This window comes from Leucoraja erinacea, unplaced genomic scaffold (genome assembly GCF_028641065.1).
Source record: "Leucoraja erinacea ecotype New England unplaced genomic scaffold, Leri_hhj_1 Leri_52S, whole genome shotgun sequence".
Taxonomy (NCBI): Eukaryota; Metazoa; Chordata; class Chondrichthyes; order Rajiformes; family Rajidae; genus Leucoraja; species Leucoraja erinaceus.
Window position 1 is genome coordinate 785,648 of NW_026576432.1, and position 27,313 is coordinate 812,960.

The 27,313-nt window shown below is 47.3% G+C and overlaps 2 protein-coding genes across 3 annotated transcripts in view; one reads left to right on the plus strand and one right to left on the minus strand.

Moving 5' to 3' along the window:
• The window catches only part of syde2 (synapse defective 1, Rho GTPase, homolog 2 (C. elegans)), a 94,627-nt gene extending 82,596 nt beyond the window's left edge, over positions 1-12,031 (plus strand). Inside the window, exons 7-8 of one of the 2 annotated variants that reach the window (XR_008722947.1) lie at positions 6,590-9,177; positions 9,338-12,031. Coding sequence is in view for 1 of the 2 variants with exons in the window: in XM_055630777.1 (XP_055486752.1) it covers positions 6,590-7,092 (503 nt within the window). In the remaining variant the exon portion in view is untranslated. Of the gene's footprint in view, positions 1-6,589 lie in introns of both variants that reach the window. The other variant, XM_055630777.1, reaches the window with a different exon arrangement.
• Positions 12,032-26,106: 14,075 nt separating this feature from the next.
• The window catches only part of dnai3 (dynein axonemal intermediate chain 3), a 36,696-nt gene continuing 35,489 nt past the window's right edge, over positions 26,107-27,313 (minus strand). The window contains exons 20-21 of the mRNA XM_055630776.1: positions 27,010-27,120; positions 26,107-26,242 (exon numbers count right to left, since the gene is read on the minus strand). Coding sequence (XP_055486751.1) covers positions 26,123-26,242; positions 27,010-27,120 — 231 coding nt within the window. The 3' untranslated portion in view covers positions 26,107-26,122. The remainder of the gene's footprint in view (positions 26,243-27,009; positions 27,121-27,313) is intronic.

Here is a 27,313-nt window from a genome sequence, read left to right on the forward strand (position 1 = left end):
TTAAGAGACCAAAACTGCACACAATAGAAACATAGAAATTAGGTGCCGGAGTAAGCCATTCGGCCCTTCGAGCCTGCACCGCCATTCAATATGATCATGGCTGATCATCCAACTCAGTATCTCGTACCTGCCTTCTCTCCATACCCCCTGATCCCCTTAGCCACAAGGGCCACATCTAACTCCCTCTTAAATATAGCCAATGAACTGGCCTCAACTACCCTCTGTGGCAGAGAGTTCCAGAGATTCACCACTCTCTGTGTGAAAAAAGTTCTTCTCATCTCGGTTTTAAAGGATTTTCCCCTTATCCTTAAGCTGTGACCCCTTGTCCTGGACTTCCCCAACATCGGGAGCAATCTTCCTGCATCTAGCCTGTCCAACCCCTTAAGAATTTTGTAAGTTTCTATAAGATCCCCTCTCAATCTCCTAAATTCTAGAGAGTATAAACCAAGTCTATCCAGTCTTTCTTCATAAGACAGTCCTGACATCCCAGGAATCAGTCTGGTGAACCGTCTCTGCACACTCCCTCTATGGCAATAATGTCCTTCCAATACTCCAGGTGCAGTCTCACTAGCTTGTACAACTGCAGAAGGCCCTCTTTGCTCCTATACTCAACTTGTTATGAGGGCCAACATGCCATTAGCTTTCTTCACTGCCTGCTGAACCTGTATGCTTTCTTTCAGTGACTGATGTACTAGGACACCCAGGTCTCGTTGTACTTCCCCTTTTCCTAACCTGACACCATTCAGATAATAATCTGCCTTCCCGTTCTTGCCACCAAGGTGGAAAACCTCACATTATACTGCATCTGCCATGCATCTGCCCACTCACCCACCCTGTCCAAGTCACTCTGATTCCTCATAGCATCCACTTCACAGTTCACACTGCCACCCAGCTTTGCAAATCTGCAAATTTGCTAATGTTACTTTTAATTCCTTCATCTAAATCATGGATGTATATTGTAAATAGCTGCGGTCCCAGCACCGAGCCTTGCGGTACCCGACTAGTCACTGCCTGCCATTCTGAAAGTGACTCCTCAAGCCCTACTCTTTGTTTCCTGATGCCCACCAATTTTCTAACCATTTCAATACCCTACCCCCAATACCATGTGCTCTAATTTTGCCCATCAATCTCCTGTTGGACCTTATCAAAGGCTTTCTGAAAGTCCAGTTACACCACATCCACCTCCCTTGTCCATTTTACCTGTTACATCCTCAAAAAATTCCAGAAGATTTGTCAAGCATGATTTCCCCTTCGTAAATCCATGCTGACTGGGTCCGATCATGTTACTGCTATCCAAATGTGCCGCTATTACATCTTTGATAATCGACTTTAGCATTTTCCCCACCACCGATGTCAGGATAACTGGTCCATAATTCCCTGCTTTCTCTCTCCCACCTTTCTTGAAAAGTGGAATAACATGAGCTACCCTCCAATCAACCGGACACTGGTCCAGAATCTATAGGACATTGGAAAATGATCACCAATGCATCCATGATTTCTAGAGTCACCTCCTTGAGTACCCTGGGATGCAGACCATCAGGCCCTGGAGATTTATCAGCCTTCAGTCCACCCAACACCATTCCCTAACTAATGTGAATTTCCTTCAGTTCCTCCATCACCCTAGGTCTGTCCCCCAGTACATCAGGGAGATTGTTTGTGTTTTCCTTAGTGAAGACTTATCCAAAGTACCTTTTCAACTTGAAGCCATTTCCTTGTTCCCCGTGATAAATTCACCTGTTTCTGTCTTCAAGGGACCCACATTTGCCTTAACTAATTATTTCTTCTTCACATACCAAAAGAAGCTTTTACTATCCTCCTTTATATTCTTGGCTAGCTTACCTTCATACTTCATCCTATGTCCCTGTATTGCCTTTTTAGTTATCTTCTGCTGATCTTTAAAAGTTGCCCAATCCCCTGGCTTCCCGCTCATCCTTGCTATGTTATACGTCTTGTCTTTTATTTTTATACTGTCCTTGACTACACTTGTCAGCCACGGTCACCTCTCACTCCCCTTAGAATCTTCCTTCCTCTTTGGAATGTAATGATCCCGCATCTTCTGGATTATTCCCAGAAACACCTGCCATTGCTGTTCCACCGTCATTCCTGCTAGGGTCCCTTTCCAGTCAACTTTGGCCAGCTCCTCCTCCATGCCAACATAGTCCCCTTTGTTCCACTGTAATACTGACACTTCCGATGTTCCCTTCTCCCTTTCAAATTGTAGATTAAAACTTATCATGTTTTGGTCCCTACCTCCTAATGTTTCCTTTACCTTAAGTTCCCTTATCAAACTCATAGCAGAGTGTGCTCTCGAAAGTGTCCTCGCTTGTGCTGTGAATAGTTTTGTGCTGTTCTGGTTGCTCCATTAGAGGAAGGATGTGGAGGCTTTGGAGAGGGTGCAGAAGAGGTTTACCAGAAAGTTGCCTGGATTAAAGGATCTTAGCCACACGGAGAGGTTGCACAAGCTGGGATTGTTTTCTCTGGAACGTTGGTGTTTGAGGAGAGACATGATAGAGGTGTATAAGATAGGGCCATAGAGAGGGTAGTCCCAGAGGTGAAATGTCAAAGACTGGAGGGTACAGCTTTAAGGTCAGGGAGGGAAAGTCTAAAAGAGATGTGCGGGGAAAGATATTTGCACAGAAAGTGGTTGTTTCCTGGAACATGCTGCCAGGGATTGTGCTGGATAAGATTGTGGGCGTTGAGGCTTTTAGACAAGCAGAGGAATATGGACCATGTGCAAGCAGAGGAGATTTGATTAACGTGGCATGTTCAGATTGGACATTGTTCTTGTGTCGTATTGTTCTACATTGGAGCATTGATCCAGAACACTGACTGTATCTTTGCTTCCACAGACGCTGCTTCACCCACTGAGTTCCTCCAACTGTTTGATTTTTACTCTGTCTTACACCTCGCTCTTCTGTCCAGCTCTGTTTTAACTGCAAATCCCTCCCCACCCCTCCCTGTTATGAAGAAAGGTGGTTGGCTCAAAATGCCGACTGGTTTATCTTTCAACAGATGCTGCTTGACTTGTTGCATTCTTCCAGCAGTCCTGTTTGGTTAGGGAGGCTTGGGCCATTCCATTGAATGCTGATGCAGGATCGAGGGGTCGAAGGTTTGCTCCTCTTGTTACTTAGGGTGTTGGCCTTGACATTGTATGAAGAGATTCCAATTACAACGGAATCTTGAACAATGTCTTTAACCATATAACAATTACAGCACGGAAACAGGCCATCTCGGCCCTACAAGTCCGTGCCGAACAAATTTTTTTTTTTTTTCCCCTTAGTCCCACCTGCCTGCACTCATACCATAACCCTCCATTCCCTTCTCATCCATATGCCTATCCAATTTATTTTTAAATGATACCAATGAACCTGCCTCCACCACTTCCACTGGAAGCTCATTCCACACCGCTACCACTCTCTGAGTAAAGAAGTTCCCCCTCATATTTCCCCTAAACTTCTGTCCCTTAATTCTGAAGTCATGTCCTCTTGTTTGAATCTTCCCTATTTTCAAAGGGAAAAGCTGATCCACATCAACTCTGTCTATCCCTCTCATCATTTTAAAGACCTCTATCAAGTCCACCCCCTTCATCTCTAGATTCATCTCTAAAAACTGTGTATGTTATCAGCTTTCATAGAATCTATCGAGGCAATTGTATCTCTCCCAGCTACATTAGTTATTGAAAATAATTCTTTGTCCCTGTGCCCTTTGACTACAATTCTCTAGACATTGAAGTTTGTAAGATCAAGAACAGCTTCTTCCCAGTGGCCAGCGACATATAACAGGCCCTTCAGCCCAACTTGCCCACACCCGAGCTCAGAGCTACGGCCGCTTGTGTTTTGGCGGCACTATGTACTTCAGTTTTCTCTGTGTGTCGGAAGAATCTGCAGATGCAGGTTTAAATTGAAGATAGACACAATATGCTGGAGTAACTCAATGGGTCAGGCAGCATCTCTGGAGAAAAAGAATAGGTGACGTTTTGTGTCGAAACCCTTCTTCAGACTGAGAGTCAGGGGAGAGGGAATCTAGAGGTATGAAAAGGTTCAGAACAAAACCCGGTGACCCATGAAGGGTGGAGCCCACAATGGTCCATTGTTGGCTGTGGAAGAGGTGATACTTTGTGTGTGTGTGTGTGTGTGCGTGCGTGTGTGTGTGTGTGTGTGCAGTGTGGTTGCGTTTAATGTGCCTGTCAAGCTGCAGCAAGTCAGAATTGTTCTGTTTGGATGCTAATTAAACACTCTTGATTCTTGAGTTTTATTGTAAGTACATTTCTCATTGTGACAGTTGATTGAAAGTAAGCAATTACCCCATTTTGCTTAAACTGATCATTTTCTACATAATATTATCTGCTGTTTTTGATTTTTTGCTCTGACAAAGTAAATAATTTCATTGTGGGGGGGGGTGGGGGTCTGAGCTAAATTGCTGTGGATTCTGCTGAATGTGCAGTTTGCAGTACACCTCCAGGTTGTTTTCTGTGGTTAATCACACAATAGCCACGTCTGCAATGCAAACCTTGGATCGCAGCTATTCTGTGTTGTAAATCCACCAATTATTAGAACCCATATGAAAGAGAAATATCCTTGTAGTGATCAGAGCCATAGTGAACAGATTGTTTAAGACGGTGGCGCAGCGGTAGAGTTGCTGCCTTACAGTGCTTGCAGTGCCTGAGACCCGGGTTCAAGCCCGACCACAGGTGCTGTCTGTACGGACTTTGTACGTTCTCCCCGTGACCTGTGTGGGCTTTCTCAGAGATCTTCAGTTTTCTCCCACACTCCAAAGACGTACATGTTAGTTGATAAATTGGCCTGGTAAATGAAAAAATCATCCCTAGTGTGTGTAGGCTTGTGTTAATTAATGTGTGGGGATCATTGGTCGTGTGGACCCGCTGGGCCGAAGGGCCTGTTTCCACGCTATATCTCTGAACTAATCTATGACTAGGCCCGCCTGTGGAACATAGGCTTGTATTCACTGGAATTTAGATGGATGAGAGGGAATCTTATAGAAATATATACATTCTTAAAGGATTGGACAGGCTGGATGCAAGGAAAGATTCAATTTATTTGTCATTTGGACCCCTTGAGGTCCAAACGAAATGACGTTTCTGCAGCCATACATTACAAACAAATAGACCCAAGACACAACATAATTTACATAAACATCCATCACATTGCTGTGATGGAAGGCCAAAAAAACTTATCTCTCCACTGCACATTCACTGGATGTTTTCAAGAGTTAGATTTAGCTCTTAGGGCTAAAAAAATCAAGCGATATGGGGAAAAAGTAGGAATGGGGTACTGATTTTAGATGATCAGCCATGATCATATTGAACACGGGAGAGACAAGACTTTGCCTTCCATCACAGTGCGAAGGAGATTCACTGTGATGGATGTTTGTGTAAATTGTATTGTTTGTGTGTCTTGGTTCTTTTCTTGTTGTATGACTGCTGAAACCAAACTTCGTTTGAACTTCTTTTGAGGTTCAAATGACAATAAATTTGTATTGTATTGTATTGAATGGCGGTGCTGGCTCGAAGGGCCGAATGGCCTACTCCTGCACCTATTATTCTATGTTTCTATATCAATGTATGAAGTCTTCAATAATTCAATGTCAATGCCTCTTTTTTAAATCAAATGATTATTTTTCCAGAATCAAATCATATCACGCTGTATAATCACCAATATTTACTTTTGCCCTTGTTTACCTGCACATTTAGATAATGGCGTGAAACCGCTCTTGGCAATTAAAGATGTCATTTCTTCCTCACCCATAGTTGTAATGCTTGTGTGTACTTGTGTTCTCTTATTGGCTTGGCCTGTTTGAATCATGAAACTTTGTAGTGCTTTGCAATATTTTTATTAACGTGTTCTGAGAGAAGGAAGTCAGAAGAGAAACTAAGGAGCTTTAAGTTAGGAATGTGCCGTCAAAAGCAGGGGAGAACATTTACTGAGCAAAACACAAAATGCTGGAGGAACGCATTGGGTCAGGCAGCATCTGTGGAGGGAATGGACAGAAAACGCTACCAGTTGGGACCTTTTAGTGAAAGTTTATTTTTAGCTGCATCATAGCAGCGGATTAAACTTGTACCAAAGAGTAACTGTACTGATTGGAGATCCAGTTTAATAGTGGGGTGTTTGATAGGCTGAGATGAAAGTAGGCATTATAAAACAAGCACAAGTTGTCTCTGATCTGTGTTATCACTGGTTGTAAAGATGCTGTTTTAATTTAACCTGGGTAATTAAGGTGCACACAAGCTTTTGTGTTGCAACTGACACTAATTTGCAATGAAGACGCAAAAAGCTGGAGTAACTCAGTGGGTCAGACAGCATCTCTGGACAAAAGGAATAGGTGACGTTTTGGGTCGGTCTGAAGAAGGGTCTCAACCCAAAACATCATCTATTCCTTTTCCCCAGAGAAGCTGTCTGTCCCGCTGAGTTACTCTAGCTTTTTGTGTCTATCTTTGGTTTAAACCAGCATCTAAAGTTCCTTCCTACTATTTTGCAATGAATTCTAGTAGCAAACTTGTTCCTGGTTTAATTTAGTAGCAATACTAATTTTATTTTGGGGCAATGTTCCCCGATGCTTTTTGTTCCAGTTCAAAACGTGGGTACCAAAGAGTGGGTGGAGAGCGGTGGATGTGTGGAACCGACAAGGGCTGGGAACCTGGTGCGGAGACGGAAGCAGCGGCCCACAGTGTTGAACCTGAGCCACAGCGAGAGGTGTGGGGTGCTGCGGCCCAGACAGATCCGGCTAGACAGCCCCAGTAACCGCTATGCTGGCGACTGGAGCAGCTGCGGAGAGAGCTACCTCCCTCAGCACAAGGAGGACAGCGGGGAGGCAGACTACGATGACGTCCCATCAGAGGATACGGGCAGCGAGGAGGACAACTCGCCAGCAGACAGGACCAATCCCCGGCTAGAAGCCCCGGCACAGCCCCGAGCCAAAGAGCAGACCTACGCTGCCTACGTTAGGATGCAGGAAATCAGTCCGGCACTGAAGCATCGCGTCAACCTGAAGGATCTTCAGGAAAGCATTGACACCCTCATTGGAAATTTGGAACGAGAACTCAGCAAAAATAAACTAAATGCCGCTTGCTAGAGACATTGAGGAGCAATACTGCAGATCCAACGTTTAACTTACCTTTCCCCTTGACGGAAGTACTCTGGCAAGGGAAGCCGCTCGAGCTATCCCCGCTCAGCTCATTCCTCTTCGGCATTCCAGGACATTGACACGTGCCAGTTTTTTTTCTTCTTCTTATTGGAAGAACTCCGGTGAATTGACCCCAAGAGGTGCATGGTGCCTTAAAGGTGTGTTCCGTGTACTGTAGAGCGAGCGCTGAGCTCGAGTAGCTACGTCAACTGATGCACTTATCAATGGAACTTTCAACAAGGACTTTGTGAAGGAGACTAGCCATAGCCACTCACCACACTCTCTCCTACCCACAACTAGCAACTTCAACTCTGATCATTGGACGTTTTTGATGCTGCTGCCACCACACAGAGTAATTCAGCGGGTGAGGCAGCATCTACGGTCTCGACCCGAAACGTCGCCACTTCCTTCTCTCCATAGATGCTGCCTCACCCACTGAGTTACTCCAACATTTTGTGTCTACCTTCGACTTACCATCATCTGCAGTTCTTTCTTAAACACCTTGTTACGCCGCAGCGATAATGACCAATTAGAGATTTGCGGGTCACTTTTCATTTGCAATGTAATGACAAGGCTGCTACAAAGAGACACACAGCAAACGAAAACCCTGCTGACGTTTCAGGTGTTGAGAGATATTGTAAGCTGTTTTCTTCCTTTATTAACACGTCTCGGTACCTGTATTTAAAGGCAAATCAAAGCAAATGGTATATTTTTCTAACCCATTATATTTTTGATAAAGTGTGATCACGCCATTTATAGTGACACGCCCACCAGAAGGCCAAATACCGTTAGACATACTGCCTGAGAAATGTAGTATATCTAAATATATATATATATGCACGATAAAGTGAGCTGTGAGGAAGTGTTCTCGATGTAACATGGCCGATTATTTGCAATTGTCAGGGTTAATGACTTATCGTATTAACAAAGTATCAAATTAGGTGTTGTACGTTGGAATGGGTCGCATGTTGACGCAGGCAGGAAATGCAAACGGATAATAGTTCGAGTCAGCCCTCGTTTTCAACAAAGCCTTTCAAGGGGCTGGTGTGTGGGGGTACAGAGTCGATCGAGTACATGTTATATTCTCTTGCATCCACTTCTCTGCATCTTTCTGTGTCTTGCCCTTTGTACTTGAGTTTGAACTGATCATGTCCCACGTACGGTATATCTGACCTGATAAAACAAAGCTTTTCACTGTTCCTCGGTACACCTGACAGTAATAAAACCTCAACTTAATGATAAACCTGAACATGTTGGTGGTAATGACAGCAGGATATAAAGAATTATGGTTTCAATCGATTCTCCCAACATTGACAATTAAATGCAGAAGGTACAACCTTGTCAAATGATATACCCACACACACAGGGTTTTCATTGAGAGGCCTTTGTGTGTAAATGTACTGTGTTGTGACTGACGCAACAGTGTCGGTCAGTATTGGCCGGATGGTCAGATGTCCGGTGGGGCGAGTCCAGAACCAGGGGCCACAGTCTTAGAAAAAAAGGGGAGGCCATTTAAGACTGAGGTGAGAAAAAACTTTTTCACCCAGAGAGTTGTGAATTTATGGAATTCCCTGCCACAGAGGGCAGTGGAGGCCAAATCACTGGATGGATTTAAGAGAGAGTTAGATAGAGCTCTAGGGGCTAGTGGAATCAAGGGATATGGGGAGAAGGCAGGTACGGATTATTGATTGGGGGCGATCAGCCATGATCACAATGAATGGCGGTGCTGGCTCGAAGGGCCGAATGGCCTCCTCCTGCACCTATTTTCTATGTTTCTATGTCAACAGTCATAAGAGATTCTGGGTTCCAATCCCACTCCAGGCGTATACATTACTCTCCTGCCCTCCCCCTGGGGTGAACCAGCAGATGCAACTGTACCAGTCATTGGAGACCACACTGACTTGGAGTACTGTGTGCAGTCGTGGTTTCCCAGCTATACAAGTTGTCCTTGTGGCTTGAAATGGAGGTGCAGCTGAACATTGGCACTAATTCAAGCAAAGGTCCCCCGGATCACAGCTTGCCCCTTCACCTGATGTCTCGCCCACACTTTTCTTTAAAATGTTCATATCTTTGTCTTTGGTTGATAAAAATCCTGGAGAAACTCAGCGGGTGAGGCAGCATCTATGGAGCATCTGTCGAGAACCGAAACGCCACCTATTTCCTTCGCTCCATAGATGCCGCCTCACCCGCTGAGTTTCACCAGCATTTTTATCTACCTTCGATTTTTCCAGCATCTGCAGTTCCTTCTTAAACATATCTGTGTCTTTGGTCATTTTGGGACATGGAGAGGTCAAAGTTCACCGAGTCCGAACCGACCAGTGATCCCCGCACATTAACACTATCCTACAGACACTGGGGACAATTGTTATAATTTATACCAAGCAATTAACCTACAAATCTGTACGTTTTTGGAGGTTGGGAGGAAACCAAAGATTTTGGAGAACGTGCAAACTCCGTACGGAAAGCACCCGTAGTGGGGATCGAACCCAGGTTCCTGGCGCTGTAAGGCATCAACTCTACTGCTGTACTGCCGTGTTTAGTTTCACTCCGTGATTGTTGCTTTGGTTCTTTTATAAAAGGGTTTTTGAAGGAGGAATCTGGCCCATTCCCTCGCTCCACATCTGGCCCATCCCCTCACTCCACATCTGGCCCATTCCCTCGCTCCACATCTGGCCCATCCCCTCGCTCCACATCTGGCCCATTCCCTCGCTCCACATCTGGCCCATTCCCTCACTCCACATCTGGCCCATTCCCTCGCTCCACATCTGGCCCATTCCATTGCTCTCCAGACAATTTTCTTGTGTAATGTGGGCCTCTATCATTTCCACTTAAGCAACGCTGTGCGAATCAGTCCCATGTATCCACAGTCCCTGTTCATTTCCTCCATTCAATAGTTGCCTATTTTCTTGCTCCCTGTCCTGGCGAAGGCTTCCATTGCATTGGTACGACTTTGAAACCTTTCCCAAGTTGTGTTCCATCGTTCATATGTGATGGGAGCAGAATTAGCCCATTCGGCCCATCAAGTCTACTCTGCCATTCAATCATGGTTGATCTATCTCTCCCTCTCAACCCCATTTCTCCTGCCTTCTCCCCATAACCCCTGACACCTGTTCTAATCATGTCTATAGACACAAGATGCTGGAGTAACTCAGCGGGACAGGCAGCATCTCTGGAGAGAAAGAATGTGTGACGTTTCAGCTCAAGTCCCTTCTTCAGACTGCTCGAGCCGAAATCTAGAGATGCTGCCTGTCCCACTGTGTCACTCCTACATTTTTGTCCATCTTCGATATTAACCAGTAGCTGCACTTCCTTCCTACACAGAATCTGTCTCTCTCTGCCTTAAAATACCCTTTGACTTGGCCTCCACAGCCTTCTGCGGCAATGAATTCCAAAGATTTACCACCCTCTGACTAAAGAAATTCCTCCTCATCTCCTTCCTAAAGGAACATCCTTAAATACTGAGGCTGTGCCCTCTGGCCCTAGACTCTCCCACTAGTGGAAACATCCTCTCCACATTCACTCTATCCAGGCCTTTCACTATTCGGTAAGTTTCAATGAGGTCCCCAGCGATTGTCCAAGTCTCCTTAAATATAAATTCTGCACCAATCATCCGTTAACACGTGCAACTTGATAGGGGTGATGAGCTGACCACAGCATAGAATGATAGAGTGTGGAAACAGGCCCTTCGGCCTAACTTGCCCTCACCGGCCAACATATGCCAGCTACACTAGCCCCACCTGCCAGCACTTGGTCCATTTTCCTCCAAACCTGTCCTGTCCATGTACCTGTCTAATTGCTTATAGAGTAATAAACTGAACTGAACTGATCCCATCTAGGCTAGTCCCATTTGGCCTATATACCTCTAGCGCCCATAGTCAAGATGGAACCTGGGTCTCTGGTGCTGTAAGGCAGCAATTCTACCGCTGCACCACTGCAGCGTGGCTAGAAGCCATGCTGTTGTCACCGGGACTGTCAATGCTGTGGCATTGAGTCAAATCAGGGTTAGAATCACCTTCCCTTGTACACACTCTCCAGTCCCACACATCACTCCGTGCAGAAACCCTCAAACAATCATCTGCTCAACATTTGGGGCAACCACATTCACTTCTATCCAGATTCGATGTTTTAAACACTCTTAATGCTGCCATTTCTATTTGTTTATAAGGTTGGCCCTTTATTCCTTTTTTTAAAACTATTATTTCCAGGAAGAAAGTCTTAAGCATTTACTGAAGGCGAGAATCCAGATCATAAAATAAAAACCTGATCATAAGTGATAGGAACAGAATTAGGCCACTCGGCCCATCAAGTCTACTCCTCCATTCAATGGTAGACTTGCTGGAGAAACTCAGTGGGTGCGGCAGCATCTATAGAGCGATGGAAATAGGCAACGTTTCGGGCCAAAACCATTCTTCAGGCGGATGAAACCCTTCAGACTGATGAAACCCTTCTTCAGACCTCCATTCAATCACGGCTGATCTATCGCTCCCTCCTAACCCAATTCCCCTGCCTTCTCCCCATAACCACTGACATCCGTGCTAATCAATAAAACTTGCCACAGCTGTATGTCATGTATGTTTTCATGTGTTTCCACCGGTCTCTGAATGATTCACTAACGGGTATACCATGTATAATGTGAACACATTTTGGCTGTGTTAGTTTTAATTAACTCTCCTCACAGCTTAAAGGTTGCTTGTAAAGAGTTTTCAGGCTCTAATTTATCTACTGAATTGGTTCATATGGTTTAGTAATCCTGTATGCAATATCTGTTACACAGAGTAGAGTTGCCTTGAAATGATAAAATATCATTAAACGTGTAAATATGGCTATATACTGATTTGAGTACAATGCTGTACTGTGATATCAATATTAAAACATGCATATTTAACAACTTCAGTTTCTCTCTTCCTATTAAAAATGAAAGGTAAAACATGGATAATTATTAATACATTATTTGTGTGCAATTTAGTTTTTAATCAACGCCACATACTGTATATACATATATATAATTGTACAAGTAATCTTTTTTAATGAGGATAGACAAAAGTGCTGGAAAAACTCAGCGGGTGCAGCAGCATCTATGGAGCGAAGGAAATAGGCAACGTAATGTTTCGGGTTGGAAATTTGGTTTCCGCTGTCATACAACAAGTAGAAGAACCAAGACACAACACAATTTACACAAACATCCATCACAGCGAATCTCCTCCTCACTGTGATGGAAGGCAAAGTCTTATCTCTCCCCTGCTCTCCCCATTCTGCTCCCGATGTCAGAGTCAAAGCCACCGGCGGGCGATGGTAAGTAAGTCCCGCGGCCATTAAGGCTGTGCCAGGCGATGCAAGGCCACGCGTTGAAGCCGGGCGCTAGCAAGTTCCACGGCCACTTAAAGCCGCGCTGGGCCATGTAAGGCCCCGCTCCAGGTCATCCTCAACCCCGCAACTCGGGCGGGAGAAGTCGCCGTTGCGGAAGCCCCGAAAAGCGGTCTCCCAGCAGGGACCCGCGGGCTCCCGGTGTCACCGTCCACCAGACCCGCGGCTGGAGTCTCCGAATCTCCGGGGTCGGGCCGCAGCAGCGCTCCACCACAGCTCCACCCGCTCCGAACATGGCTAGTCCGCGATGGTAGTAGGTCCGCAGGCTCCGCGACTGGAGCCCCAGGTCGTTCCGGTTGGAGGCCGCTCCACGGTGCTCGGCCCCAACGACAACGGAGACCCAACAGAGAAAAGGTTGGGTCCTCCGTACAGGGAAAATATTTTAAACGTTTCCCCACACATACCCAGTTTAAAAAAACCCCACTATAAACTACATTCAAACGAGACAAAAAATATGAAAAGACAGAGGGACTGCAGAGGCCGCTGCAACACGAGTCGAGCCGCCCACCCACGTTACACTGTACCTCAGTACACGTGACAATAAACTCAACTATCCTGTGTCCAACTGTGCCGTCCACAAATGTTTACTTCATTTGTAATCAAAGTTATATTTTTAGTTCTGCACCACACACTGTTTACCTCAGAATCATTTTATTGGCCACTTCTCGACATTCTTAAGCCGAAATGTGCAAGATATTCACATGATTTGCAAGCAAACTCAATGCTAGCATTTATTTCAAGGTGGCTTGTATACTGAGCGGGACACAAAAAGCTGGAGTAAATCAGCGGGACAGGCACCATCTCTGGAGAGAAGGAATGGGTGACGTTTCGGGCCGAGACCCTTCAGGTTAAAGTCACGGGAAAGGGGAACGAGAGGTATCGAAGATGATTTGGAGAGATGAAGAACAAGGAATGAAAGGTGTACAAAAAAGTAACGATGATAAAGGAAACAGGTCATTATACAATAGACAACAGGTGCAGGAGTAGGCCATTCGGCCCTTCGAGCCAGCACCGCCATTCAATATCATGGCTGATCATCTAAAATCAGTACCCCGTTCCTGCCTTCTCCCCATATCCCCTGACTCCGCTATCTTTAACAGCTCTATCTAACTCTCTGTTGAAAGCATCCAGAGAATTGGCCTCCACCGCCTTCTGAGGCTGAGAATTCCACAGATTCACCACTCTCAGTGAAAAAGTGTTTCCTCATCTCTGTTATAAATGGCCGACCCCTAATTCTTAAACTGTGGCTTCTGATTCTGGACTCCCGCAACATCGGGAACATGTTTCCTGCCTCCAGCATGTCCAATCCCTGAATAAACTTATATGTTTCAATAAGATCCCCTCTCATTCTTCTAAATTCCAGAATATTCGTCCAGCTGCTCCATTCTATCAACATATGACAGTCCCGCCATCCCGGGAATTAACCTTGTAAACCTACGCTGCACTCCCTCAATATCAAGAATCTCCTTCCTCAAATTAGAGGACCAAAACGGCACACAATACTCCAGGTGTGGTCTCACTTGGGCCCTGTACAACTGCAGAAGGACCTCTTTGCTCCTATACCCTCTTGTTATGAAGGCCCACATGCCATTCACTTTCTTCACTGCCTGCTGTACCTGCATGCTTACTTTCAGTGACTGATGAACAAGGACCCCCAGATCCCGTTGTTAGCTGTTGGGTAAAGCTAGAAGGACTTGGGTGGGGGAGGGATAGAGAGAGGGGGAATGCCGGGGTTACTTGAAGTTAGAGAAATCACTATTCATACCACTGGGCTGTAGGCTGCCCATGGGAAACATGAGATGCTGTTCCTCAATTTGCGTTTGATGGTTTCGCTTAACACCTTTACTCAGCCCGCCTGAACCTACCTGATCTCCTGGTCACTAAACACTTTAAATCTTCTCCCCATTCCCACACTGACCTCTCTGCCTTAGGTCTCCTCCATTGTCAGAGTGAGGTTAAACGCAAATTGGAGGTACAGCATCTCATATTTCGCCTGAAACGCCACCCATTCCTTCTCTCCAGAGATGATGCCTGACCCGCTGAGTTACCCCAGCTGTTTGTGTCTATCTTTGGTTTAAACCGGCATCTGCAATTCCATCCGATACATGTAATGCAGAGGCCCTATAAGGCACAGGTAAGAACACATTTGGAATATTGTGAGCAATTTTGGGCCCCATATCTGTGGAAGGATGTGCCGGCTCTGGAGAGGTTTACAAGAATGATCCCAGGGATGATTAGGTTAACCTATGATGAGCGTTTGTTGGCAATGGGACTATACTCGCTGGAGTTTAGAAGAATGAGGGGTCACCTCATTGAAATATAGAATAGTGAAAGGCATTGGATGGAGTGGATGTGGAGAGGATGTTTCCACCAGTGGGCGAGTCTAGGACCAGAGGGCACAGACTCAGAATTAAAGGACGTTCTTTTAGGAAGGAGATGAGGAGGAATTTCTTTAGTCAGAGGGTGGTGAATCTGTGGAATTCTTTGCCACAGGCGGCTGTGGAGGCCACAAGTCAGTGGATATTTTAAAGGCAGCGAAAGATAGATTATTGATTAGTGTGGGTTTCTTGTTTCTTGGTTTCTTGGTCCTCCAAAGTATTCCAAATGGAATTTAAACTGGAGGGGGTGAAGGGAGGGATTAAATCAGAAAGGGTTATTGGGAAGAAAGAGCTACTTTAAATGTAGTTGCATCTGGTTGGGTAACTATAGTTGGGTGGAGATTATTCCACGCTTTAATTGTGCGGGGGAAGAACGAATTGCTGTACACATCTGTCTTTGTAGCTGGGATCACAAATTGGATCGAATGCCCTCGTCTGCTCCTAATTTCAGAGGTTATGGGGAGAAGGCAGGAGAATGGGGTTAGAACGGAGAGATAGATCAGCCATGATTGCCGGCTTTCATAGCAAAACGATTTGAGTATAGTAGCAGGGAGGTTCTACTGCAGTTGTACAGGGTCTTGGTGAGACCACACCTGGAGTATTGCGTACAGTTTTGGTCTCCAAATCTGAGGAAGGACATTATTGCCATAGAGGGAGTGCAGAGAAGGTTCACCAGACTGATTCCTGGGATGTCAGGACTGTTTTATGAAGAAAGACTGGATAGACTTGGTTTATACTCTCTAGAATTTAGGGGATTGAGAGGGGATCTTATAGAAACTTACAAAATTCTTAAGGGGTTGGACAGGCTAGATGCAGGAAGATTGTTCCCGATGTTGGGGAAGTCCAGGACAAGGGGTCACAGCTTAAGGATAAGGGGGAAATCCTTTAAAACCGAGATGAGAAGAACTTTTTTCACACACAGAAAGTGGTGAATCTCTGGAACTCTCTGCCACAGAGGGTAGTCGAGGCCAGTTCATTGGCTATATTTAAGAGGGAGTTAGATGTGGCCCTTGTGGCTAAGGGGATCAGGGGGTATGGAGAGAAGGCAGGTACGGGATACTGAGTTGGATGATCAGCCATGATCATATTGAATGGCGGTGCAGGCTCGAAGGGCCGAATGGCCTACTCCTGCACCTAATTTCTATGTTTCTATGATTGAATGGTGGAGTAGACTAGATGGGCCGAATGGCCTAATTCTACTATCGCATGACCTAAAAATATTTTAAATATGTTTTTTGCCTCCCACATAAAGCTAAACCCGGCATCTTTAAAGGTTGATTCAAGGGATTAGTTTTTGGTTGTTGCGCCTTTATCTAATGTGGATTGTTGCCTTGACACTTGCTACTAAACAAAGGTTTCCTGACACATCCTGCAATAACTAGGAAATCATTAACTCCTTTTAAAAATCACCTTCTGGGCTCCAGTCAACCTGAAAATAATGAGCTAAGTGAAAGTCCATGGAGAATGTAGCTGGTGTATGTGGAAATCAGGTGCTAGTTAATGTATCTGATCCAGCATCCAGAGTCTCATACGGCATGTAAACAGGCCCTTCAGTCTAACTCCATGCCGAACAGCATGTCCCATCTACAATAGTCCCCCAGCCTGTGTTTGGCTCATATCCTTCTAAACCTGTTCGATCCATGTACCTGTCCTAATGTGTTTTAAACTTTGCGATAGCCCCTGCCTCAACTATCTCCACCGGCAGCTCGTTTTATATATCTACCACCCTTTGTGTAAAAAAACGTTGCCCCTCAGGTTCCCATTAAATCTTTCCATCCCCCAGCTTCAACCTGCCCTCTGGTTCTTGATTCCCCTACTCTGGGCATCTTCACTCTCCCCCTCCTGATTTTATACGCCTCTATCAGATCACCTCTCAGCCTCCAGCATCCAAGGAATAAAGTCAATAGATAATAGGTGCAGGAGTAGGCCATTCGGCCCTTCGAGCCAGCACCGCCATTCAATGTGATCATGGCTGATCATCCCCAATCAGTACCCCGTTCCTGCCTTCTCCCCATATCTCCTGACTCCGCTATCTTTAAGAGCCCTATCCAGCTCTCTTGAAAGTATCCAGAGAACCGGCCTCCACCGCCCTCTGAGGCAGAGAATTCCACACTAAAACACTCTGTGAGAAAAAGTGTTTCCTCGTCTCCGTTCTAAATGTCTTACCCCTTATTCTTAAACTGTGGCCCCTGGTTCTGGACTCCCCCGACATCGGGAACATGTTTCCTGCCTCTAGCGTGTCCTTTTCTATATTTCTGTATAGTTTGGAGTTTATTGGAGGTTGTAGTGTTTTGATCGCTGTACAGAAGAAGCTGTTCGCAGTTTTCAGGCTCCTGTACCTTCCTCCCGATGGTAGCAGCGGGTGGCCAGGGTGGGTGTGGGTCTCTGATGATGCTGGCTGCCTTATTGAGGCAGCGACTGTTGTAGATCAGAAATACTTCACTGTTTAGTTTAGTTTAGAGATACAACGTAGGAACAGACCCTTCGACCCACCGAGTCGACACAATAACACTATCCCACACACACCTATGGACAATGTATACACTTACACCAAGCCAATTCACCTACAAACCTGTACGTCTTCGGAGTGTGGGAGGAAACCGAAGATCTCGGCGAAAACTCACGGGGAGAACGAACAAACTGTACAGACAACGCCCGTGGTCAGGATGGGACCCGGGTCTTGAAGAGCTGTAAGGCAGCAGCTCTACCCGCTGCACCACCCACACCGTGCAACCAGGATGTGTTAAGCCTGTGTGTGTAGTTGTCATTGAGACTTGGGTCAGTTCTTTGTGTGCGGGCAGCTGTGGGCGAGGGAGGGAGGGAGGGAGGGAGGGAGGGCTGGGGCACAATGGGCTCCAGTAACGTCGAGCGGCCCTTCAGCATCCTTCCACTCAACAGCTGACAACCTAGACCGCCGGGTCAGCCACGGCCAGGCACATCCACCATCCACCCACTCAGCACATGACCCAATTACAGCTGCAAAATAGCCCTAACAAGTTGGAAAATGTATGATGCATGGCGAATGGAATGCACAGACACTATTTACCAACAGGACAAGTAGCTTCAGACAAACAGTGTTGTGTTTGTAGAGCCCTCTGCACAAATACAGCTGCGGCACTACCCCCCCCCCCCCCCCCCCCCCCCCCTGATGGTGTCACCCTCTAAAGATAAACACTTGTCAAAGAGTCGTGCAGCAGGGATACAGGCCCTTCGGCCCAACACCTGCCTGCCAACCCTAGGTGCCAATCTGACCTAGTCCCATCTCCCAGGTGACGTTTCACAGAGTGCTGGAGTAACTCAGCGGGTCAGGCAGCATCTGTGGAGAACATGGATAGGTGACGTTTCACAGAGTGTTGGAGTAACTCAGCGGGTCAGGCAGCATCTGTGGAGAACATGGATAGGTGACGTTTCACAGAGTGCTGGAGTAACTCAGCGGGTCAGGCAGCATCTGTGGAGAACATGGATAGGTGACGTTTCACAGAGTGCTGGAGTAACTCAGCGGGTCAGGCAGCATCTGTGGAGAACATGGATAGGCACTGATTCGGATCGGGTCGGGACCCCTCTTTAGACGGAAGAGACCCTTCAGTACCAACCCGAAACGTCACCTATCCATGTTCTCCACAGATGCTGCCTGACCCACTCAGTTCTGGTGCTGCCTGACCCACTCAGTTATGGTGCAGCATCTATGGAGCTAAGGAAACAGGCAACGTTTCAGGCCGAAATCCTTCTGGAAATAGGCAACGTTTCGGGCCGAAACCCTTACGGGTTTCGACCCGAAACGTTACCTATTTCCTTAGCTCCATAGATGCTGCCTGACCCGCTGAGTTACTCCAGCACTCTGTGAAATGTCACCTATCCATGTTCTCCACAGATGCTGCCTGACCCGCTGAGTTACTCCAGCACTCTGTGAAACGTCACCTATCCATGTTCTCCACAGATGCTGCCTGACCCGCTGAGTTACTTCAGCACTCTGTGAAACGTCACCTATCCATGTTCTCCACAGATGCTGCCTGACCCGCTGAGTTACTCCAGCACTCTGTGTCTTGTTTGATAAACCAGCATCTGCAGTTCCTTATTTCTACACTGTCTCTCTCTCTCTCTCATTATACGGGGAGGTTTTTAATGAAACATGATTTGTGTGACTGCCAAAGGTCGTTCTCCCATCCACCGCCCCCACCCACACTGACAACGTGACAAATATGAAAACTGGAGCATTTTATTGTGCTTTTTATTGAGCACGTCCCCGCACTGTTTATTCCCCCCTAATGAAGCACTAATCATCACCGTCTCCACAGGGCCTGTCTGTTCTGCACAGATCCACACAAGGCATTTTTCACACAGAGAGTGGTGAATCTCTGGAACTCTCTGCCACAGAGGGTAGTTGAGGCCAGTTCATTGGCTATATTTAAGAGGGAGTTAGATGTGGCCCTTGTGGCTAAGGGGATCAGAGGGTATGGAGAGAAGGCAGGTACGGGATACTGAGTTGGATGATCAGCCATGATCATATTGAATGGCGGTGCAGGCTCGAAGGGCCGAATGGCCTACTCCTGCACCTAATTTCTATGTTTTCTATGGTGCAGCACCTGGCCTGTCCCGTTTCTCCGGGACAAATTGCCACAATAATGAGGAGCAACAGTGGCCGTCAGCGCCGGAGACCCGGGATCCATCCTGACTACGGGTGCTGACTGCGCGGAGTTTGCACGTTCTCCCCCGTGACCTGCGTGGGTTTTCTCCGGGCGCTCCGGTTTCCTCCCACACTCCAAAGACGTGCAGGTTTGTAGGTTAATTGGTTTGGTGTAAATATAAATGTCAATTGTCCCGAGTGTGTGTGTGTAGGATAGTGTTAGTGTGCGGGGATCGCTGGTCGGCGCGGACTCGATGGGCCGAAGGGCCTGTTTCCGCGCTGTATCTCTAAACTAAACTAAACTAGAACACGGACCAGCTTCAGCCGGGTGGCCAGCAATGAGTTGGATGAGTGGTCAGAGATGGTGGCAGAAGGCAAAATAGTGAAAGGCCCAGATAGCATGTATGTGGAGAGGATGTTTCCACCAGTTGGAAAGTCTAGGACCAGAGGGCACAGCCTCAGAATAAAAGGATGTACAAGGCCCCATAGCAGAAGCTTCCACGTCGCAGGGGCTGGAGTATCCTGAGCTAATTCTGCTACCACCATCGTCTATTGCAACAAGTGATGGCTTCCACTGATTGTCGCCGGAAGCTTGCGTCCTTGTCAGGACCGGCGCTGACATCGAGGTCAACATTTGTAACAAGATGGACACGAAAGAAGGAGATGAGGAGGAATTTCTTTAGTCAGAGTCACAGAGTGATACAGTGTGGAAGCAGGCCCTCCAGCCCAACTTGCCCACACCAGCCAACAATGTCCCAGCTACACTAGTCCCACTTGCCTGCTTTTGGTCCATATCCCTCCAAACCTGTCCCATCCATGTACCTGTCTAACTGTTTCTTAAACGTTGGGATAGTCCCAGCCTCAACTAGCTCCTCTGGCAGCTCTGTTCCATACACCCACCACCCTCTGTGTGGAAAAGGTTACCCCTCAGATTCCTATTAAATCTTTTCCCCTTCACCTTGAACCCGTGTCCTCTGGTCCTCGATTCCCCTACTCTGGGCAAGAGACTCTGTGCATCTACCCGATCTATTCCTCTCATGATTTTGTACATCTCTATAAGATCCCCCCTCATCCTCCTGCGCTCCATGGAATAGAGACCCAGCCTACTCAACCTCTCCCTGTAGCTCACACCCTCTAGTCCTGGCAACATCCTCGTAAATCTTCACTGAACCCTTTCAAGCTTGACAATATCTTTCCTATAACATGGTGCTCAGAACTGAACACAATATTCTAGATGCGGTCTCACCAACGTCTTATACAACTGCAACATGGCCTCCCAACTTCTATACTCAATACTCTGACTGATGAAGGCCAAAGTGCCAAAAGCCTTTTTGACCACCTTATCTACCTGCGACTCGACCTTCATGGAACCATGCACCTGTACTACTAGATCCCTCTGCTCTACAACACTACCCAGAGGCCGACCATTCACTGTGTAGGTCCTGCCCTTGTTTGACGTCCCAAAATCAGGGCTACCAACATTGGGTGAGAGTTGGGAGTGAGAAATTTGCGAGAGAGTAGGGGGGTGGAAGGGGGGTACGGAACATTTGCTGATCACTGGCCTTGGGGGTACCCGGTGATGGAGTGGAGCAACCGAGTGGGGAGAGGATGTGGAAGAAGGCTAGGAACTTTTTGAAATTTGATGTATTAAAATCATGTTTTAGTGCACTGTAGAAGTATGATTTCAATGTTTTTTGTATGAAGTATTTTTAAGAGGTAACTTTTTAAGGGGTAACTTTATCCACACAAAGGGTGATGGGTGTATGGAACAAGCTGCCAGAGGAGGTAGTTGAGGCAGGGACCATCCCAACATTTAAGAAAAAGTGTACTTGTGTGTACGCCTGGGACTTGCACTGTCCGGAGCTGCTCCATGGCCAGAGCTACAGCGAGCGACACGCCAGCCCCCGCAAACACTGGTCCGCCCCGGCTCCCCGCATCTGTTCCGGCCGCTGGTTCTGCTCCCATCCCTCCCGCAGCCCCGGCTCCCCAACACCCGCGGACCAGGCAGTTTATCCCAGTTTTGACATTTTCGTTGATCGCAAAATTTCTCACCACTGAGCGTGAGAAATGTCTGATGAGCGTGAGGGCGTGAGAGTTTGCTTGAGGGCGTGAGTCTCACGCTCAAAACGTGAGAGTTGGCAGCCCTGCCAAATGCAACACCTCACACTTACTTCTCTGTATCAAACATTCCTCCACCCACCTGGCCAATCGATCCAGATCCAATCTGCTGCAATTGTTCACAACCATCTTCACTATCTGCAAAACCACTCACTTTTATATCCACAGATTCACCAGAGGGTGGTGAATCTGGGGGATTCTTTGCCACAGACGGCTGTGGAGGCCACAAGTCAGTGGATACATTTAAGGCAGAGATGGATAGATTGTTGATTAGTGCGGGTGTCAGGGGTTATGGGGAGAAGGCATGAGAATGGGTTGGGAGGGAGAGATAGATCAGCCATGATTGATTGGTGGAGTAGACATGATGGGCCGAATGGCCTAATTCTGCTCCTATCACATGATTGACGTTGGAAATTTCACAGGAGCAGTTGATATGTGTTGAGCCGATAACCCAGAGGTCAACAGATCAAAGCAATCGGTCTTGACATTCCCTCCACACTGACCCTCACACTGCCCCCCCCTGGGCGGTGCGCACAGATCCTAATCCACTCCCTCCACCCCCTGCTCGCCCGTGACTGGTTGACTACAGCACTGACTTAGACTCATAGAATGATACAGCATGGAAACAGGCCCTCCAGCCCAACTTGCCCACACCGACCAACATGCCCCATCTACGCTAGTCCCACCTGCCCACCTTTGGTCCATAATCCCTCCAAACCTGCCCCATCCATGTACCTGTCCAAATGTGTCTTGCACATTATAATAGTTGATCTCAGCCTCAACTGCCTCCTCCAGCAGCTCGTTCCATACACCCACCACCCCTTGTGTAAAAGAGTTACCCCTCAGGTTCCTATTAAATCTTTCTTCCCCCCCCTCCTTAAACCTATGTCCTCTGGTTCTCGATTCCCCTACTCTGGCCAAGAGACTCTGCAAGACTCGATCTTTAAGTTCACCAATGTCTCCACTGTTCTAGGCCGGATCAGGAGCAGTGATGAGACATAGTACAGCTGAGAGGTCAAGAACCAGGAGTCACGGCTGGGAAATAGAGGTTGACAACTTGTAGAAACAAGCAACTGCAGATGCTGGTTTACAAAAGAAGACACAAAGTGCTGGAGTAACCCAGCCGGTCAGGCAGCATCTCAGGAGAACATGGATAGGTGATGATTCGGGTCGGGACCCCTTTTCAGATCGCAGAGGAGACCCCGACCGGAATCGTCACCTATCCATGTTCTCCACAGATGCTGCCTGACCCGCTGAGTTACTCCAGCACTCTGTGAAACGTCACCTATCCATAGAAACATAGAAATTAGGTGCAGCAGTAGGCCATTTGGCCCTTCGAGCCTGCACCGCCATTCAATATGATCATGGCTGATCATCCAACTCAGTATCCCGTACCTGCCTTCTCTCCATACCCTCTGATCCCCTTAGCCACAAGGGCCACATCTAACTCCCTCTTAAATATAGCCAATGAACTGGCCTCAACTACCCTCTGTGGCAGAGAGTTCCAGAGATTCACCACTCTCTGTGTGAAAAAAGTTTTTCTCATCTCGATTTTAAAGGATTTCCCCCTTATCCTTAAGCTGTGACCCCTTGTCCTGGACTTCCCCAACATCGGGAACAATCTTCCTGCATCTAGCCTCTCCAACCCCTTAAGAATTTTGTAAGTTTCTATAAGATCCCCTCTCAATCGCCTAAATTCTAGAGAGTATAAACCAAGTCTATCCAGTCTTTCCTCATAAGACAGTCCTGACATCCCAGGAATCAGTCTGGTGAACCTTCTCTGTACTCCCTCTATGGCAATAATGTCCTTCCTCAGATTTGGAGACCAAAACTGTACGCAATACTCCAGGTGTGGTCTCACCAAGACCCTGTACAACTGCAGTAGAACCTCCCTGCTCCTATACTCAAATCCTTTTGCTATGAATGCCAACATACCATTCGCTTTCTTCACTGCCTGCTGCACCTGCATGCCTACCTTCGATGACACCCAGGTCTCGTTGCATCTCCCCTTTTCCTGATCGGCCACCATTCCAATAATAGTCTGCTTTCCTGTTTTTGCCACCAAAATGGATAACCTCATGTTATCCATGTTCTCCACAGATGCTGCCTGACCCGCTGAGTTACTCCAAGGTGTGCAGACTCCCTCTGGTGGACACTGTTGAAGGTGCAGAGAACACTTGGCAGTCACCACCAGAAGTGTCGGTAGACAAAAATGCCGGAGAAACTCAGCGGGTGAAGCAGCATCTATGGAGCGAAGGAAATAGGCGACGTTTCGGGCCGAAACCCTCTGAGTTTCTTCTGCACTTTTGTCTACATTTGATTTTGCAGCATCTGCAGTTCCTTCTTGAACAGATGTTTCAGGGAATTATAGATGTATCACACAGATGTATCACTCCCCACCACCAACTCCATCTACACTTCACGCTGCCTCGGGGAAAGCAGCCGGCATAATCAAGGACCACCTCCGAATAAATTTCAAGATCCTCCTTCATGTTTACAAAGCCCTCAACGGGCTTTCCCCCACCTACATCCAATGTCTGCTTACCCACCACTCCACCTCCAGGTCCCGCAGATCGGCCGGCTTGGGGTTCAAGTCAAGTCAAGTCAAGTCAAGTCAAGTTTATTTGTCACATACACATACGAGATGTGCAGTGAAATGAAAGTGGCAATGCTCGCGGAACAACAAAACAACCAAACAAATTATAAACACAATCATAACACACATATTATTTTACGTAATAAATAATAGAAGGAAAAACGTTCTGTACAGTTAGTCCCTGGTGAGAAAGGCGTTTACAGTCCGAATTGCCTCTGGGAAGAAACTCCTTCTCAGCCTCTCCGTTCTCACTGCATGGCAACGGAGGCGTTTGCCTGACCGCAGCGGCTGGAACAGTCTGTTGCAGGGGTGGAAGGGGTCTCTCATAATTTTGTTTGCTCTGGAGTTGCACCTCTTGTTGCTGAACATCCCGCGGTCTAGGCATAAGCTCAGGGGCGACCATGCCTTTGCGGTTGCAGCTCGTAGACTGTGGAACAGCAGCATCCCTCTTCCCATCAGAACTGCCCCCTCCATCAACTCCTTTAAGTCGAGACTTAAAACTCATCTTTACTCCCAAGCCTGTCTTGACATCCTCTGAGCGAGGGCTACATGTATGTATTTATGTATGTACTTAATCTATGAACCACTGTTGTTTGTTTACACTATTCTTATACCAATGTAAAGCACGTTGGCCAATGAGAGTTGTTTTTTAAATGTGCTATAGGAATAAATGTGACTTGACTGGACTTGCCGCTCACACCCCGGCCATTCCGTCTTCTCCCCGTTCCCGTCCGGCAGAAGCTTGAAAGCGCGCGCCACCAGACTCAGGAACAGCTTCTTCCCCGCTGTTATCCGTCTACTGAATGGTTCTCCCGTAAGCTAGTGGGGTGTTGTCCCAATCTGCCGACCGACCAGCGATCCCCTGTAGACTAACACTATCCTACACACACTCTGGACAATTTACAATGTTTCCGAAGCCAATTAACCTCCAAACCTGCACGTCTTGACACGCTAGAGGCGGGAAACATGTTCCAGATGTTGGGGGGGGAGTCCAGAACCAGGGGCCACAGTTTAAGAATAAGGGGTCAGCCATTTAGAACGGAGACCAGGAAACACTTTTGCAGTTGTACAGGGCCCTAGTGAGACCACACCAGGAGTATTGTGTACAGTTTTGATCCCCTAATTTGAGGAAGGACATTCTCGCTATTGATGGAGTGCAGCGTAGGTTCACAAGGTTAATTCCCGGGATGGCGGGACTGTCATATGCTGAGAGAATGGAGCGGCTGGGCTTGTACACTCTGGAGTTTAGAAGAATGAGAGGGGATCTTATTGAGACATATAAAATTAATAAGGGTTTGGACACGCTAGAGGCAGGAAACATATTCCCGATGTTGGGGGAGTCCAGAACCAGGGGCCACACAGTTTAAGAATAGGGGTAAGCCATTTAGAACGGAGACGAGGAAACACTTTTTCTCACAGAGAGTTGTGAGTCTGTGGAATTCTCTGCCTCAGAGGGCGGTGGAGGCCGGTTCTCTGGATACTTTCAAGAGAGAGCTAGATAGGGCTCTTAAAAATAGCGGAGTCAGGGGATATGGAGAGAGAAGGCAGGAACGGGGTACTGATTGGGGATGATCAGCCATGATCACATTGAATGGCGGTGCTGGCTCGAAGGGCCGAATGGCCTACTCCTGCACCTATTGTCTATTGTCTTTGGAGTGTGGGAGGAAACCGGAGCACCCGGAGAAAACCCACGCAGGTCACGGGGAGAACGTGCAAACTCCGTACAGACAGCGCCCGTGGTCAGGATGGAACCCGGGTCTCTGGCGCTGTGAGGCAGCAGCTCCACCCGCTGCACCACCGTGCCGCCCCACTGATGTTACAAACACAGACCCCACCATTCTTTCATCTTAATAAATTATATATTTTTAATTTTTTTTAAATAAACAGGATGAAATATTTTCAAGTCTTTCCCAGCTGGGCGATGATGGCTTTCTTCTCGTCCAGCAGATAAACAGAATATTCCTTCTTCATTTCCTCCTCTATTTCTTCTGCTGTCCTCGACTCCAATGGAAATGGTACCTGTGAAACAGGGAGTGGCGTTTAATGCCCCTGATATTCCACCGAGCCCCGGCAGAAGAAACAGGTGTAGGCCATTCGGCCCTTCCTGCCAGCACCGCCATTCAATGTGATCATGGCTGATCATCCCCAATCAGTACCCCGTTCCTGCCTTCTCCCCATATACACTGACTCCGCTATTTTTAAGAGCCCTATCTAGCTCTCTCTTGAAAGTATCCAGAGAACCAGCCTCCACCGCCCTCCGAGGCAGAGAATTCCACAGACTCACAACTCTCTGTGAGAAAAAATGTTTCTTCGTCTCCATTCTAAATGGCTTACCCCTTATTCTTAAACTGTGGCCCCTGGTTCTGGACTCCCCCAACATCGGGAACATGTTTCCTGCCTCTAGCGTGCCCAAGCCCTTAACAACCTATATGTTTCAATAAGATAACCTCTCATCCTTCTAAACTCCAGAGTGTACAAGCCCAGCTGCTCCATTCTCTCAGCATATGACAGTCCCGCCATCCCGGGAATTAACCTTATAAACCTACGCTGCACTTCCCTCAATAGCAAGAATGTCCTTCCTCAAATTAGGGGACCAAAACTGCACACAATACTCCAGGTGTGGTCTCACTAGGGCCCTGTACAACTTTGCTCCTATATTCGATTCCTCTTGTTATAAATGGGGAGAAGGCAGGGGAGTGTTGTTGATGGAGTGAGGGATCAGCCATGATTGAATGGTAGAGTAGACAGGGTTGAAGGAGGTGACCGTGTGAGGCCACGTAACTCACCCGTCCCATTTGATTCAGCCTCTCCAGCATTTCGGCTCGGGATAATTTCCTCGTTTCAAAGTAAGCCAGTCGTTGCTCCTCCCGGTCAAAGTAGGCCTCGACAGTAGACAACTGTGAAAGGGAGGACCCCACTCAAACGCCCAGCGACAGGCCCACCGAGTCCACGCCGACCAGCGATCCCCGCACATTAATGATGTCACGAGGCAGGAGAATGGGGTTAGCAGAGAGAGATGAGCCGTGATTGAATGGCGGAGTAGACTCAATGGGCCGAATGGCCTCATTCTGCTCCTATCACTTACAACCG